We start from the raw sequence: 15,933 nt of genomic DNA on the forward strand, positions 1-15,933 counted from the left end.
TCTTTGGTTGGAGCGCTGAGGTGTTTAAAATCCCAACAACACTGCTGCACCTGCTGCACGCATAGCTGAACAACACACACACACTCATGTACACACACATAAGAATGTCACCAATGCTTCTCAAACATCATCTGGTCAGTTTAGAAGACTGGTCTTATATACAGTATATGGGCAAGTCATAGCCTAGTGGTCAAGGTACTGGACTAGTAATCATAAGGTTGCTGGTTCAAGCCCCACCACTGCCAGGTTGCTGCTGGTGGGCCCTTGAGCTCAGACTGTACACTGTAACTGTACCGTAAGTCACTTTAGATAAAGGTCTGATAAATGCCTAAAATGTAAATATACAAAGCAACAGACAAGCTACAGTCAGTAATTGTATACCCACAACATTGAGTTATATCAATATAACTGTTTTCTCTTTAGCATAAATCAAATGTCACTAAATCTTGATATTTTTGGAGTTAAAACTTCGTCCTGGTGTCGGTCAGCTGTCACTGACCCGGAACGCACATCTCAGGTTAATGCACTCGGCCGCTCTGTCCACCCACACCCGCAGGACATTGGTCAGAAACGTTCCCGCCGTACCCCTCCCACTCGCTGAATCCTGAGCTGACGGGTATTTATGACCCGCTAGTCGGGCAGACCCAGGCTTTTTTTCGGAGTTTTCCTCCCACTGAGCTCCCCGATATGAAACTCAGGGCTGTCGTCGTGATCCTGGGCTTCCTGGCCGGCGCCTCGTGCGCCCGTCTGAAGCCCAACGTCACCCTGCTGCCCTGCGAGTCCCCAGAGGCCCAGGCGGCTTCTCAGCTGGCTCTGGACTTCATCAACGGCCAGAACACGCATGGCTACAAGTACGCGCTGAACCAGATCGAGGAATTCCAGCTCATCACGAAGGTAGGACGCAAAGGAAGCTGCTAGAAGCTGTCAAGAGTTTTTATGCAATCTTGTAAGGAACATGAAGGTCATGATGGTCTTGAGACTATTAAATTAAAAAAATATGATCTATAGATTAGATTAATCTGGTGGTTTGGAACGTTCTAGACTTGACAGCATGACCTCCTAACTAAATGGAACAGTGGTTTTGTGCAAGGTTCAAGTAAAAACCCAAATGGTCACCTTGTCACCTTGTGCTGAGAGAAATTCATCTGATGGTCAAACGTTCCCATGAATTAGAAGCTGTTGAAACGTAGGTGACACTGTCCACATTCAAGCAAGCTTTAACTCACTATAGGCTGAGAGGCTGCTGTGAGAAAACCAAGCTCCAAAGACGTCAACAAGTCGTTGAAATTGGCCAAAGTATCAAGCACATCCAGAATCACTAAATTAAAGCCAATTTTTGATAAGTTTGGGGCTTCAGGTTCTTCTGAGCTTAGAGTCCAAAGTCTGAGGCTGTGGGTCAGTTTTAATGCAACTGAAAGTTGGGACAAGCAGAATAAAGTGTGAATTTATATATTTATTTATTTTGCTTCTTTTTTAAATGAAACTGCACAAATCAAGATCCATAAAACACGTAGCTCGACCCAAACCTCACTGAACTCTATTGGGATGAACTGGAACCTCTGTCGAGATCCAGGCCTTATTTACTTATATACTTTATTATTTCCCACTTGTGGAAAGTCTTCCTAGAAGAGTAGAGCCTGTTAAAGCTGCGACAGTGAGACAGGGAGCTCCTTCAATATCAATGCGTATGGTCAGTTGTAAACAAGCTCACGTTCAGGCGTCTACATACTTACGGTGATTCAAAATATCTGAAGTAAATACGTGTGTTGTGTTTTGCAGCCTGACGGAACTGAGGTCTATCTCCTGGAGCTGGAGTTCTACGAGACCAAGTGCCACGTCCTCGACCCCACGCCCCTACCTCAGTGCAAAGTCCGACCCAAGATCGAAACGGTAAAAACACACGCCGCCAAAATTCACTCATCAGATTTTTTTCACTCGATTTGTTTGTCTGCAGTAAACATGATTTTTGGCAGCGTGCTGGATTTTACATTCGTCCTGCGGCCCTGGATCAGCGTTCACCATTCCAGACCGCACGGTTCCTGGTCCAGAACTGTGCTCCAGAACTGTGATGTCATAAAATGTCAATAATCACACGCTAGAACCAGAGCTGGGATCTGGAATACATCGTATCGAGTCTCAGCTCTGCCTGCTGGCTGAGGCTGAGCAGCCACATGAACAACGATTGGCCTGTTGTTCAGATATGGGCGGGACTAAGCCGGATGGCATCTCTCTCTCTCTCTCATGACTGGTGCAATTACGACCTCTGCTGGCTGATTGATGGCGCCTGCACAGAGATGAGAAAAGAGCGCTCTCTCTCAGGGTGCGTCTCTCCGTACACGACGCTGAGCTGCACTGCACTCGTCAAAGTGTAGGTGATAAGATGCATACGGCTGCTGCCCACGTGTCGGAGGGGGCGTGGGTTAGCTTCGTTCTCCTCAATCAGAGCGGGGGTCGGCATTGGTGGAGAGGAAGCGTGACACAATCGCGCTAAAAGGAAGAAAATGCATAAAGAAAATATTAAAATAATAATAATAATCATCTAGTCAAACATCTAACACTAGCTTCAGCATTTGGACGAAATAGAAATAGAAAGAATTCTAGACAGACAGACCTGTTACAGATCCCAGTTCCTCGACGTCGTCTCCAAGTCTTCTTTCCTACTTTTTGAGACTTGAATGAAGGACATTGGGATGCAGGATGAAGACTGAATGTGGTATCATGATTGGGTGTAAAAAACAACTTAGACATAGCCAGTCATATCTGTCCAGCTGATAGCTGAGTGATTATTTCTGTAACGAAGGTTCAGGTTGAATTTATTGATGCAGCGGCGGACTGTGTTACGAGACAACGGTTTTGCGAAGCGCTCCCGAACTCATGTGGCTTTATTTACCACATTAGCTTGATCGTTTCTCGTGCATTGCCGCCTGAGGACTCGAGGGTCACACACAGTGGTTTCCATCTGCCGTACATGATATTGTGGAAAGGGTCAAATATTCATGAGGAAAAACTACCGTTGAATGACGCCATCAGAATTCGGTTATTTATTAAGATCGGATGAGGGTTTATTTAGAGTAAACAAATTCTTTGGCACCATGCTGGATCAGCGTTCACCATCCCAGACTGCACAATTCCTGGTTCTTCTGAGAACTGTGATGTCATAAAGTGTCAATAATCATTTAGTCAAACATCTAACGCTAGCTTCAGCATTTGGGTGCAATCGTCCCCCAGTTTCCTTTCCTTGAGTCCTTGCTTTTCCTTTTTGAGACTCGAATAAAGGACACTGCGATGCAGGATTGAAGACTGAATGTGGTATCATGATTGGGTATAAAATGAGGACCTACCAAAGGCCCGGTGTTTGCAGGAACCTCTTGAGAGAATTGGCACTTGGTTAACAATTTAGGTCTTTCACCATCTGCTGTACATGATATTGTGAAAAGGTTCAGATCATCCAGAGGAGAAATCTCAAGCTACTGTCAAGCTACTGTGGTAAATGTATTCACATAAGTTTGGGAGCGCTTCGGAAAACCGTTGTCTCTTAAAACAGTCTGGGACCATATTTAGGGAAAAAGTGCCCAACTATTGTTTGTACTTTCTTTATTGTCTTTCAGGCGATCGAGGCCGACTGCGATGTAGCGCTGACTAAAGCGGGCGACCTGTTTTTAGTCGCTGCGTTCAAGTGCAAAACAGAAACAGGTAAGAAAAATACAATCATAGATTTATAAATCAGACCTGCTCGTTTACAGACTGCACAAAAAATCTGGACAATCACAATTTTTTCATCTTTGCATTTTGTGGACAGAAAAAGACCGTTGCGTAGGTTGTCCTCGTCTCAGACCATTAAATGACACCAATGGTGCTCACCTGGTCCAAGCCTCGCTGGACCACTTCAATAAAAACCACAGTCTCAACGCTGCCTTCGTGCTCCTCGAGGTCGGCCGAGTGTCGTCTCAGGTAAAACTAGAACTTTTTTTCTTTGTCTTTTTTGAAGACATTTCTCAAAAAAAGTCCTCCAAATTGCATCTTTGGAATTGTATTTATTCTAATTAAGTATATAACATCAAATACATGCAATAATATTAAGCACATTTGGAAATAGCATAGCTTCTGAGCCAGGCCTTATCCACCAACATTAGGGTTTGACTTCACAGTGGGTCTGGTGGAGGGCAGAAAATACCCTGAACAGGGAGCCAATCCAGCGCAGGGCCAGTTCTGATGCCTGTGTACCCATTGTAGATGTCTGGACAGTGGACATGGTCAGTTAGCATGGGCACTCTGGCTGTGACTGTGCAGCGCCGTACACCGAAGGGTTTGATGGAATTCTGGATTGAAGTCTGGACGTACCAGACTCTATAATCTTTATGCCCTCTGGAATCAATTGGGAGTCTTGGCTACCCAACAATCCGTTGGCGTCTTATAACTCGCCCCTCTAACCGGTCAAGGAGACTCACAACAGACTGGTCACTTCTTACTGTTTCTGGGATTTTCAACCTAGTTCGGCAATAATAATCAGGTCCTTATTAAAGTTCCTCAGGTCTTTATGCTAAACAGATCACCTAAACTACGAGGAACCTCCATGAGATCCACATCTAATAGATCCCTCACCCTCACACGCACCATCAGATCTACATCTAATAGATCCATCACCCTCACACACACCATCAGATCCACATCTAATAGATCCCTCACCATCACACGTACCATCATATCCACATCTAATAGATCCCTCACCCTCACACACACCATCAGATCTACATCTAATAGATCTCTCACCCTCACACACACCATCAGATCCACATCTAATAGATCCCTCACCCTCACCATCAGATCCACATCTAATAGATCTCTCACCCTCACACACACCATCAGATCCACATCTAATAGATCCCTCACCCTCACCATCAGATCCACATCTAATAGATCCCTCACCCTCACACACCATCAGATCCACATCTAATAGATCTCTCACCCTCACACGCACCATCAGATCCACATCTAATAGATCTCTCACCCTCACACACACCATCAGATCCACATCTAATAGATCCCTCACCCTCACACACACCATCAGATCCACATCTAATAGATCCCTCACCCTCACCATCAGATCCACATCTAATAGATCTCTCACCCTCACACACACCATCAGATCCACATCTAATAGATCCCTCACCCTCACACACACCATCAGATCCACATCTAATAGATCCCTCACCCTCACACACCATCAGATCCACATCTAATAGATCTCTCACCCTCACACGCACTATCAGATCCACATCTAATAGATCCCTCACCCTCACACACACCATCAGATCCACATCTAATAGATCTCTCACCCTCACACACACCATCAGATCCACATCTAATAGATCCCTCACCCTCACACACACCATCAGATCCACATCTAATAGATCCCTCACCCTCACACGCACCATTTGCCTGATATCTAGTAGATCCCTGACACTTACAGACACCATCGTTATGAAATAGGCAATGCTGTCCACATTTTGATGGGTGGTCCTAACGTTGAACAAAAATATTTATTTAAGTACCTTGTTTTTCTGTTTGCAGGTTGTGTCCGGTGGGGCCAAATACAAAGCTGAATACGCCATCATTGAAACAAACTGTACCAGCTCAGCTAATGACATTTGTGCTCCTCTGAACCACACAGTCGCCGTAAGTTTGCAGTTCGATGCTACGCTTCACTCTTGTTCTGAATATTAAAGCTTTCTAACGTTGAGCTGCTTGATTCGTTTGTACCTCAGCGTCATGGGTTCTGCCACACTGAAGGATCTGGTGCTTATATGAAAGTTGGCTGTGATATCTTCGTTCCTCCTGTGAGTAAAGATCTCCCACGTGGCAGTAGATAAGAACCGATGGCATCAAACATTACAGAAGGAATTCTGAATTTGTTTTGTTTTTCAGCCTCCCCCTGTGGACCCAGTCACCAACGCTACCCTTCCTGCTCCCCCTACGGTTCTCCTCCACGCTCACACCGGCGGTCCGGGATTCACACCGGAAATCCACAGTCTGACACACCACAAGCTCACAGCATTCCACGACCCGAACGCCATCAGCGTCCTGTCGGAGTCCGATTCATTTGAGGCAGCGTCCATCGTGAAGAGGGAAGTGGTGGCAGACGCACCACCGGCGGTGTCACAGACGGCCGGGAAACAACTTCTGGTTGCTATATGTCCAGCAAAAAAGATCCACTTTTAGGTTCCCTCTTTTATTCTAACCCCCTTATATGATTATATATAACGGACATTTAGATATACGAGGTCACAAGGTTCGGTCGAGTCGTGTTCTCGAGCCCACGTCGTCATACAATCCTGCATGCCAGAGCAACACGCGTTTTAAACAGTGCTAAAATTACAGAACGTATTTGTACGCTGTTTATTTTGACCTAGTATATTTTAACATAATAAATGTCCATCAATCTGAGTCTTTGGTTTGTTGGTATAGTACAAATCTGATGGGGTTGCACTGGAAGTCTCCACCATGTCCTTAGGTTAGGCCTTCAAATGCCATCAATAACCCTGAAGGAAGGACGTTTTTTTTAAAACAATTACAAATATAATGAGCAGAGTGATGGGAATTTTCCCAAAAGAAAAGGTTTACGCAAATGTGTCCCAAATATCACACCAACTAAATAAACTGCTCATTTATTTATTCTTATTTTTGAGCAGCCCGATTTTTAAGGGATGTTCCTACAGTTTTGATTCATCAGTGGTTCATCCTTCCTTAAAAACATTACCAACCTGGACATCATTTGTGAGACGGGTAAATTGACCACATTGGTTTCTCATTGGCACTAGCAGGGTGACCGGGCAGCAGCAAATTCTGTCACGAAGCAGGAACACACCCTGCACAGGGCACCAGTCAATCGACATATATCGTTTACATTTCCCCTACACTACCATTTATAAATGTGGGCAGTTGTAGCCTAGTGGTTAGGAAACTGAACTAGTAATTGGAAAGTCACCGGTTCAAGTTCCATCACTGCGAGGTTGCCACTGTTGGGACCTTAAGCAAGGCCCTTAACCCTCAATTGCTTAGACAGTATACCGTCACACTACTGTAAGTTGCTTTGGATACAATGGTCTGCTAAATACTGTTAATGTAATGTAAAAAATTGAGCAGCATTTACACACCTGAATGGAATATAATGCCCTTATATGTCATATATACAGTGTATCACAAAAGTGAGTACACCCCTCACATTTCTGCAGATATTTAAGTATATCTTTTCATGGGACAACACTGACAAAATGACACTTTGACACAATGAAAAGTAGTCTGTGTGCAGCTTATATAACAGTGTAAATTTATTCTTCCCTCAAAATAACTCAATATACAGCCATTAATGTCTAAACCACCGGCAACAAAAGTGAGTACACCCCTAAGAGACTACACCCCTAAATGTCCAAATTGAGCACTGCTGGTCATTTCCCCTCCAAAATGTCATGTGATTTGTTAGTGTTACTAGGTCTCAGGTGTGCATAGGGAGCAGGTGTGTTCAATTTAGTAGTACAGCTCTCACACTCTCTCATACTGGTCACTGAAAGTTCCAACATGGCACCTCATGGCAAAGAACTCTCTGAGGATCTTAAAAGACGAATTGTTGCGCTACATGAAGATGGCCAAGGCTACAAGATGATTGCCAACACCCTGAAACTGAGCTGCAGCAGTGGCCAAGATCATCCAGCGTTTTAAAAGAGCAGGGTCCACTCAGAAAAGACCTCGCGTTGGTCGTCCAAAGAAGCTGAGTGCACGTGCTCAGCGTCACATCCAACTGCTGTCTTTGAAAGATAGGCGCAGGAGTGCTGTCAGCATTGCTGCAGAGATTGAAAAGGTGGGGGGTCAGCCTGTCAGTGCTCAGACCATACGCCGCACACTACATCAAATTGGTCTGCATGGCTGTCACCCCAGAAGGAAGCCTCTTCTGAAGTCTACACAAGAAAGCCCGCAAACAGTTTGCTGAAGACATGTCAACAAAGGACATGGATTACTGGAACCATGTCCTATGGTCTGATGAGACCAAGATTAATTTGTTTGGTTCAGATGGTCTCAAGCATGTGTGGCGGCAATCAGGTGAGGAGTACAAAGATAAGTGTGTCATGCCTACAGTCAAGCATGGTGGTGGGAATGCCATGGTCTGGGGCTGCATGAGTGCAGCAGGTGTTGGGGAGTTACATTTCATTGAGGGACACATGAACTCCAATATGTACTGTGAAATACTGAAGCAGAGCATGATCCCCTCCCTCCGGAAACTGGGTCGCAGGGCAGTGTTCCAGCATGATAATGACCCCAAACACACCTCTAAGACGACCACTGCTTTATTGAAGAGGCTGAGGGTAAAGGTGATGGACTGGCCAAGCATGTCTCCAGACCTAAACCCAATAGAACATCTTTGGGGCATCCTCAAGCGGAAGGTGGAGGAGCGCAAAGTCTCGAATATCCGCCAGCTCCGTGATGTCGTCATGGAGGAGTGGAAAAGCATTCCAGTGGCAACCTGTGAAGCTCTGGTAAACTCCATGCCCAGGAGAGTTAAGGCAGTTCTGGGAAATAATGGTGGCCACACAAAATATTGACACTTCAGGAACTTTCACTAAGGGGTGTACTCACTTTTGTTGCCGGTGGTTTAGACATTAATGGCTGTATATTGAGTTATTTTGAGGGAAGAATAAATTTACACTGTTATATAAGCTGCACACAGACTACTTTTCATTGTGTCAAAGTGTCATTTTGTCAGTGTTGTCCCATGAAAAGATATACTTAAATATCTGCAGAAATGTGAGGGGTGTACTCACTTTTGTGATACACTGTACGTATACAGTACAATAAAATATGGTACTTTTTTCGGATATCCCAGCTCATTGGGAAGCTGGGGTCAGAGCCCTGGGTCTGCCATTGTACGGTTCCCCTTGCTCAATGGCCCAACAGTGGTATTTCAATTGATAGCCCAAAGCTCTACCCACTTGGCTCCCACTGTCCCTGTAACTTACACTGTACCACTGTAAATGAAACCTACAGAAAGGTCCTGTTCAATTTTAACTTAATTATTTGACTTAATGATTCAATAATCTTAAGAATGGATATTTTTTAAGAAGATAGAAGTTCAGGAACAAATAATGCATGTTATTATGTCTGGACTTCTGTATGACAAGTGGAAACCTTATTTGGAATTATTTCCCAGGCTTGATTAAAAAAAAAAAACAGCATGAACAAGTGAAGTAGACGTGAGATCACAAAGTCATTTTATTGTGGCTCCTTTTATACAAAACAAGAACAATGAACATGACATGTGCAAAATATGGACTGGAACAGATCAATCTGTGACAAATCAATCCATTACAATAGGAAGAGTTTAAATAGACAATAAATACACTTTAATATAACCAACACTGGTTCGGCCTTCTTGCTCTTCTTGGCCAGACCGGATCAGACGTCTAGTTGAAGACGTCTTAGAAGCCTCTCTGCACTGAGCTGACTTCTTGGAACTAAAGAAAACAGGGCAGGTGCTCCAGGACAGTAGAAAGAACATCTTGTCTTATTTGAGGAGTTGCAAGCTGAACCCTGCTTACTTAAAAGCCCTTAGTCACAGGGTTTGCAGGTACAGCATTCTGACGTTTGCCAAGGTCGTTAGGAACCTGTTTTTGGAATAAGCACTGGGGTTGGTCGATTCAGGGACCTCGTGGTGATACCTTGGCATAAATCGTTCTAATAATTGGTGGTCTTTCTTGGTGGCTTGAAATTAGCAAAGTTATGGAGCATGGCTGGTTGTTGGGAGACTTCAGTCTGCAAGGCGGACATGGAGATCAGATTATGCAGATGTGTTGATTAATCAATTCACCCATGAGCTCTGATGTAGAGTCATTACTGGGTTTAGATTGGTTTGTCTTGAAGATGGTAGATGGGGCACATGCCTCTCTACATGGGTGGGTCCAGGAATCCCAGGACCCATGTTAGAGGAAGGAAAGGAGGGATTATTTCCATCCATCTTAAAGGGTACGTACATTTCAAGCTGATGGTCTGGGCTGAAATATGGTCTTGCATTCTGAGCATTTTGCCACCAGTTAAATAACTGTGGCAAATAGCCACCCCAAACATAAGGGATGAAAGGGCTTCTTTGATCCTGTGGTCTGGTTAAAGGTTCCGAGGGTACTTTAAGCATCTGCTTGGCTTCACCATGCACCGGGACTGCTGTAGGCAGTGGTCCAATCTGATCCCCACTGAGCATAGAAACTAGTTTTGGTGTGGAACCGTCATGCGGAATGGACGAAGAAGTTAAGGTCAAGTTCTTGGTTGGCCAGTATGAATCGGCAGGATTTAGGACAGGTAGATGATGGAACCTACCGGGCACAAAAAGGGGTAAATTGAGTAACATGGTGGAGGAACAGATTGGGGAACTGATCCAGATGGCATTTTATTGGGCGAGTAGCGAGAGACAAAGACTGCACCGTCGATATCCAGAGTTTTTGGAGTGGAGGCCTTTACAGGTGCTTTATCTGTAGGCTTTTGTTGGGGTAAGGGTAAAGCAGGACCTGGACCCTGCAATTGAGATGGAATTAGCAGATGCTCTTTCGGAGGGTAAATAGGGTACCAAGTTTTAGATATTGGTGGCACTTTCTGAGGACTGGGTTTGGAAGGTAAATACGGATGGACAGGCAAAGGAGCCGGCCTAAGAGAAGTGCTTTTGTTTGGTGTCCTTGTTGGCTGGGGATTTACCCAACTGGGTTTGTAAGGTACAAACAGCTGGACAGGCACAGGATCAGGCCTTGGAATGGGGATTTTGTTTGGTGTTCTTGTTGGGGGGTAAATGGGGTACCAAGTCTTAGATACCAACTGGGTTTGTAGGGTACAAATGGATGGACAGGATCAGGTCTACGAGTGGGGCTTTTGTTTGGTGTCCTTGTTGGCTGGGGATATGCCCAACTGGGTTTGTAAGGTACAAATGGCTGGACAGGCATAGGATCAGGCCTTGGAATGAGGATTTTGTTTGGCATCCTCCAAATATAGGCAGTTGCTTTTTCGGGGGGTAAATGGGGTACCAAGTCTTAGATATTGGTGGGAAATGAGGTTTGTGTTCTACTTTCTGAGGACTGGGTTTGGAAGGTAAGTACGGATGGACAGGCAAAGTCTCATGCCTTGGAATGGGGATTTTGTTTGGTGTCCTTGTTGGCTGCAAATGAGATGAAATAGGCAGTTGCTTTTTCGGGGGGTAAATATGGTACAAAGTCTTAGATATTGGTGGAAAGTGAGGTTTGTGATCTACTTTCTGGGGACTAGGTTTGGAAGGTAAATACGGATGGACTGGCAAAGGTTCAGGCCTAAGAGTGGGGCGTATAGTTGGTGTCCTTGTTGGCTGGGGATCCGCCCAACTAGGTTTGTATGGTACAAACAGCTGGACGGGCAAAGGAGCCGGCCTTTGAGCGGAGCTTATGTTTGGTGTCCTTGTTGGCAGGGGATTGGCCCAACTGGGTTTGTAAGGGACAGGCAGAGGAAAATGCCTTAGAGTGGGACGTATGGTTGGTGTCCTTGTTGGCCGGGGATCTGCCCAGCTAGGTCTGTAAGGTAATAATGGATGGACAGGATCAGGTCTACGAGTGGGGCTTTTGTTTGGTGTCCTTGTTGGCCGGGGATCTGCCCAATTGGGTCTGTAAGGTACAAACGACTGGACAGGCACAGGATCAGGCCTAAGAGTGGGGCTTTTAGTTGGTAATCTTGTTGGCTGGAGATCAGCCCCACTGCGATTGTAAGGTTCAGGTACAAAAGCAGGTCCAAGAGTAGGACTTGGGTTAGTTGTTCTTGTCTTGCTCATAGCATCAAATCCAACTCTACCACCCTGATCTGGTGAGAGGTAAACTTTGCACATCAGAAGGACAGACGAGTTGGAACTCTTTTTCGGCAGCAATGTGAAGTGTAAACACTCCATCCTGAGGAGCAAAACAAGAAAAGTCAGCATATAAAATGATATGATCCAATCCAATCAATTTAAAAACCTTAATCAATACCTTTGATTCCATACACGGCTTATATGGGGCAGAGATGACCAATCCCTCTGGAAGGGACACTATGTTGTACTCACATCTAGGAGATGCCAGTAGAAGTGGCTGCCAATTATCGTCAACTAAGAAACACAGATTAGTGTTTAAGTCCACACCACAAAACCAGTAGACCACACATGGCATATCCAAGTTATTACCTTTGACCCACAGATTCTCAACAGAGGTAGTTAGCTGAGTCTTCACAATCATGCCGTTGGGATAACAGGACACAGACGAAGGCCTTGGAGCCAAGCTCGACATGGGACACGAGAGTTCAACAGGCAAACCCCATAGACGCAAAGGGATGGTAAAGGCGTCTCTGTTAAGAAAAGCATTATTACGTGGTGCGAGGACAAAAAGCATCCAAGCGTAAGTTTTTAACTTGCCTCTTGAGCAACATAACAGCCAGCGTGTGGCACAATAAAGGCCAAGCCCCAGAGTTCTTTCTGCACATGAAGGCCACAGCCTGAAGGCACTCGCGATAATAGAACCGGTGGACCAGATTCTGAGGAAGATCTAGCAATTTGTAAACTAGTACTGTAGTGTTAAGTTAGACAGATTAAGCATACCTCTGTCGATAAGCAAACCATCATCACTGGCAGCGGGAACTCCGTGAAGTCTCAGCAGCATAGAATCGTCAACGCACTCCACCTTGGGTCTCGCGCCAAGCAGCCGCCGCACTACTGGGGAACTGGAAACACCAGAGCCATGGACTGGTGAAGATCAAATGGCAAATCTAAGCTAGGGAAAATGTCTAGCATAATCGTTACAAAGGCATCAGTGACGTTTTACAATCAAGCCATTTCAAAAGAGAGCGTTTACGCATACACACTCTAATAAAGAGGTCAGATTTCACCAGGAGCTGAACCACCAGGTTTGCTCGTAATTTGGTGACATAATATTTGCAAAGCACGCGTAGTCAGCATATTAAATACTCTAAACCTTACTCTGTTCCCAGAGGGCCACAGTACAGTGGTACCTTGTAACTCGGCATCAGCTTGACGTGTTCAGCTTTTTATTTATTCATTTAATTTCAAATTAACAAGAACAGCCGCTTTGTTGAGCGCTCGGCTTGAGCGGTAAACCCTCACCAGCGTGTGAATCTGAGCTGAATCTGCATCAGTGTGGAATAAGCGTCAGATCCAGGGTTACAGCTCCACGTGTATCTGTGTTTATCTGGATTTTCCTCCCTGTTTCACTTTTAAACTTGTGTTACAGCTCCAGCTTCTGAGAAATGCTGAGAATCAGAATCAGCTTCTCCCAGAGTCTAAAACGCTTCTGGTTGAAAATAAAGCTTAACGTGGTTTAATGTAGTAAAAGAAGGAGACAGGAGCACTAAACTTCTCTTCATTATTACTGCTCATAAGTTCCTCCACTAATCACATTCCTCACTCGCTGTTTTACTACAATAAGTCATGATAAGTTTTGTGCACCGTCAAACTTCTCAAGTGAATGCCAGTGCTGAAGGGAATACGACATTCCAAGATCAAGCATCTCCATCATTAAGAAGCGTCAGGAAACAATAAAGAAGTAAAACTAAAGTGCAGCTTTTATTGTATTTGTATTGATTTTTAACTGTTTGTAATTGTATTTCAGTGTGTTTATATTATATTTGTGTCAAAAACAACCTCATTATTTTACATGAGACTAAAATATCTGCAGCTCCACGGGACCATGGACGCATTAACAGGTTTCCCAAACATCCTTATGGGAAAAAATACCTCCCAGAACCAATTAACGTTGAGTTACAAGGTACCGCTGTAATTCTAGTTTTGCATTTTACATTATTTAAACTAGTTAGAAGGATAGAACCTATCTTTGTAGGGCTGTGGCGACCCACACTTGAGTTGGAGTGGTTTTGCATACATTTATGCAGCACAGAAGACTGGTCGTGGTTGTGGATAAGATTGAGAACCACAGCTTTGAGCTGTCTAGCAAATCTGCATCCTGAAAAAAACTCAACTATTTATTTATATTCAAAAGTGTTGGTGTGGATTTGCTTCAACATGTGTCTTCACATTTGACCTGGTGTGCGGTAACAGACGATTAAATTATAGTGCATTTATAATCAGTTGGTTTAAAGCATAGCAGGTCGAAAACTGTTCAAGGTGGCAATTAGGCACATAATGCCGTCCTTTTATAGTCTACAGACTTGATAATCAAGCTTGGCAGTATGTAGTTTGGGACACAGCCTGTATGCAGCATGTTCATTCATGCACATGAGTAAACATAGAAAAGTGACTTGAAGACTCACCTGCCTGATCAGACTGATAACCAGCTTCATGAAGAGCTCCAGCAGCAGGACCATCCCCATAATCTCCACCATCACCGACAGTCAGATATTCACCACCAACCCTAATGCTGAGTGTTCCAAATTGTACCTTCGATTCTGACATTCCATTTTGACCTCCATTAACAAACAGTCTGGATTCACGTCTCACTTCACTCCTCAGGACCGCACAGTGTTCCAGACTCACCAGAAGAAAGCCAGTCAGAGTCAGAGACAGAAATCTACCGCTCCTGGACATGATCTACGATATCTACAGTCTGCATTCCACCACAGTACGCTGGAACCTGTGATTACTGGGACGACTGGAAAATCACCCACACCTGCTGGTGGGTGTGGCAATTTAACCCCAAACGTAGGCATTATGGGATCAGGAGTTCATTGTTAAAGACATAAATCCAGAATTCCAATCCAAAATTTGGAAATAATTGAAATTTAATTATATAGGTTTTTTGGACAAAAAGGCAGATAATAATTTCATCTGGTCCTTTACCCCTGGTTTTAGGGTTCTAGAGGTTCCAGCAGGCAGGAATACACCCTTACAAGAACCCTTTACACGATCATCAATCATTTATTCAATCATTACCCAATAAATAGAGGAGCCAGCATTTTTTGGGAGGTGGGAAAAGCACCACGTTGAGACTCCATACAGGCGCTGACCGGAAGCACGGATCGAACCCGGGTCCACTGGCTTCCAAGTGAAGCTGGCGTCCAATAGTGCTGGAACAGGAAAGACCCTTCCCTACATTTATTTCCAATCAAGAGTCACTGTGGATCTAGAGCCTAATGTGTAAGACAGATCTATCTGGACAGGGCATCTAGAGACGGTTATAAGTAGTCAATCCCCCTACTGGCATGCTTTTTAATATTTTTATAGGAATTTTTTAATAATTATTTATAGGAATTCATCACGTCCGACTGAATGAACTGGTTGTAAGTGAGGAAGTGTCTCATTACACATGGATTTCCGTTGCAGCTTGCCCAGTGACCCATGGGAAGGAACTGGAAGAACACTTGTTTGGCATACTTGTGTCAACACAGGAAGGGTAGGCCAGGTCTAAAACTGGACACTGACCAAATCAGGTGTGTGAGAGCGGAGAACCCAACAACCTTGAGCGTGAGCTTGTCGGACATTCTACTTCAGAGCCACGAGCCACTTTACGGGAAATTGTGCCCACTTTTCATTTAATAAGCTTGTTGCCCTTTGTTCATTGACAGGCTGCGTTTTAGCTTCGTACTGGGTGCGCCAGTGGGCGCATTAAATCATATCAAAGAGCTACGAAGCTCTGACAAGCGATCCCAAGATTAGGAAACGTGGGATTGTTGTTAGAACCTTCGATTGGCTGGTAGCACAATGCGCTAAAAAGTCAAAGCTTTGCAGCTTTGATGAAATCGGTCCACCAATGAATAAATAAAGCATTTATCTGCTCAGTGTTGGACCCCTGACATTGATGGATGAGCTGCAGTCTGAAACAGATTCACCTGCTGAACTAGCCACGACACGTACACTTCAGCTGGATGTACTTAATAAATTAGCAGCTGAGTATATACAAATACAAATAACTCTACGCCACCAGCACGGGCGGAGACGGAGTC

The 15,933-nt window shown here is 44.6% G+C and overlaps 2 protein-coding genes across 2 annotated transcripts; one reads left to right on the top strand and one right to left on the bottom strand.

Annotated features, from left to right (window-relative positions):
* Positions 1-642: 642 nt before the first annotated feature.
* Positions 643-6,444, top strand: ahsg2 (alpha-2-HS-glycoprotein 2). Its single transcript, XM_062993744.1, has 7 exons — positions 643-894; positions 1,780-1,890; positions 3,609-3,693; positions 3,800-3,951; positions 5,572-5,676; positions 5,766-5,837; positions 5,926-6,444. The coding sequence occupies exons 1-7, from the start codon at positions 688-690 to the stop codon at positions 6,217-6,219; spliced, it is 1,026 nt and encodes a 341-aa protein (XP_062849814.1). The 5' UTR covers positions 643-687; the 3' UTR covers positions 6,220-6,444.
* Positions 6,445-9,256: 2,812 nt separating this feature from the next.
* LOC134311277 (uncharacterized) lies at positions 9,257-12,406 on the bottom strand. Its single transcript, XM_062992885.1, has 3 exons — positions 12,209-12,406; positions 12,018-12,133; positions 9,257-11,939 (listed from the first exon to the last, which is right to left on the bottom strand). Exon 3 carries the CDS (start codon positions 11,936-11,938, stop codon positions 10,838-10,840), a length of 1,101 nt encoding a protein of 366 aa, XP_062848955.1. The 5' UTR covers position 11,939; positions 12,018-12,133; positions 12,209-12,406; the 3' UTR covers positions 9,257-10,837.
* Positions 12,407-15,933: the final 3,527 nt, after the last annotated feature.

This window comes from Trichomycterus rosablanca, chromosome 4 (genome assembly GCF_030014385.1).
Source record: "Trichomycterus rosablanca isolate fTriRos1 chromosome 4, fTriRos1.hap1, whole genome shotgun sequence".
Taxonomy (NCBI): Eukaryota; Metazoa; Chordata; class Actinopteri; order Siluriformes; family Trichomycteridae; genus Trichomycterus; species Trichomycterus rosablanca.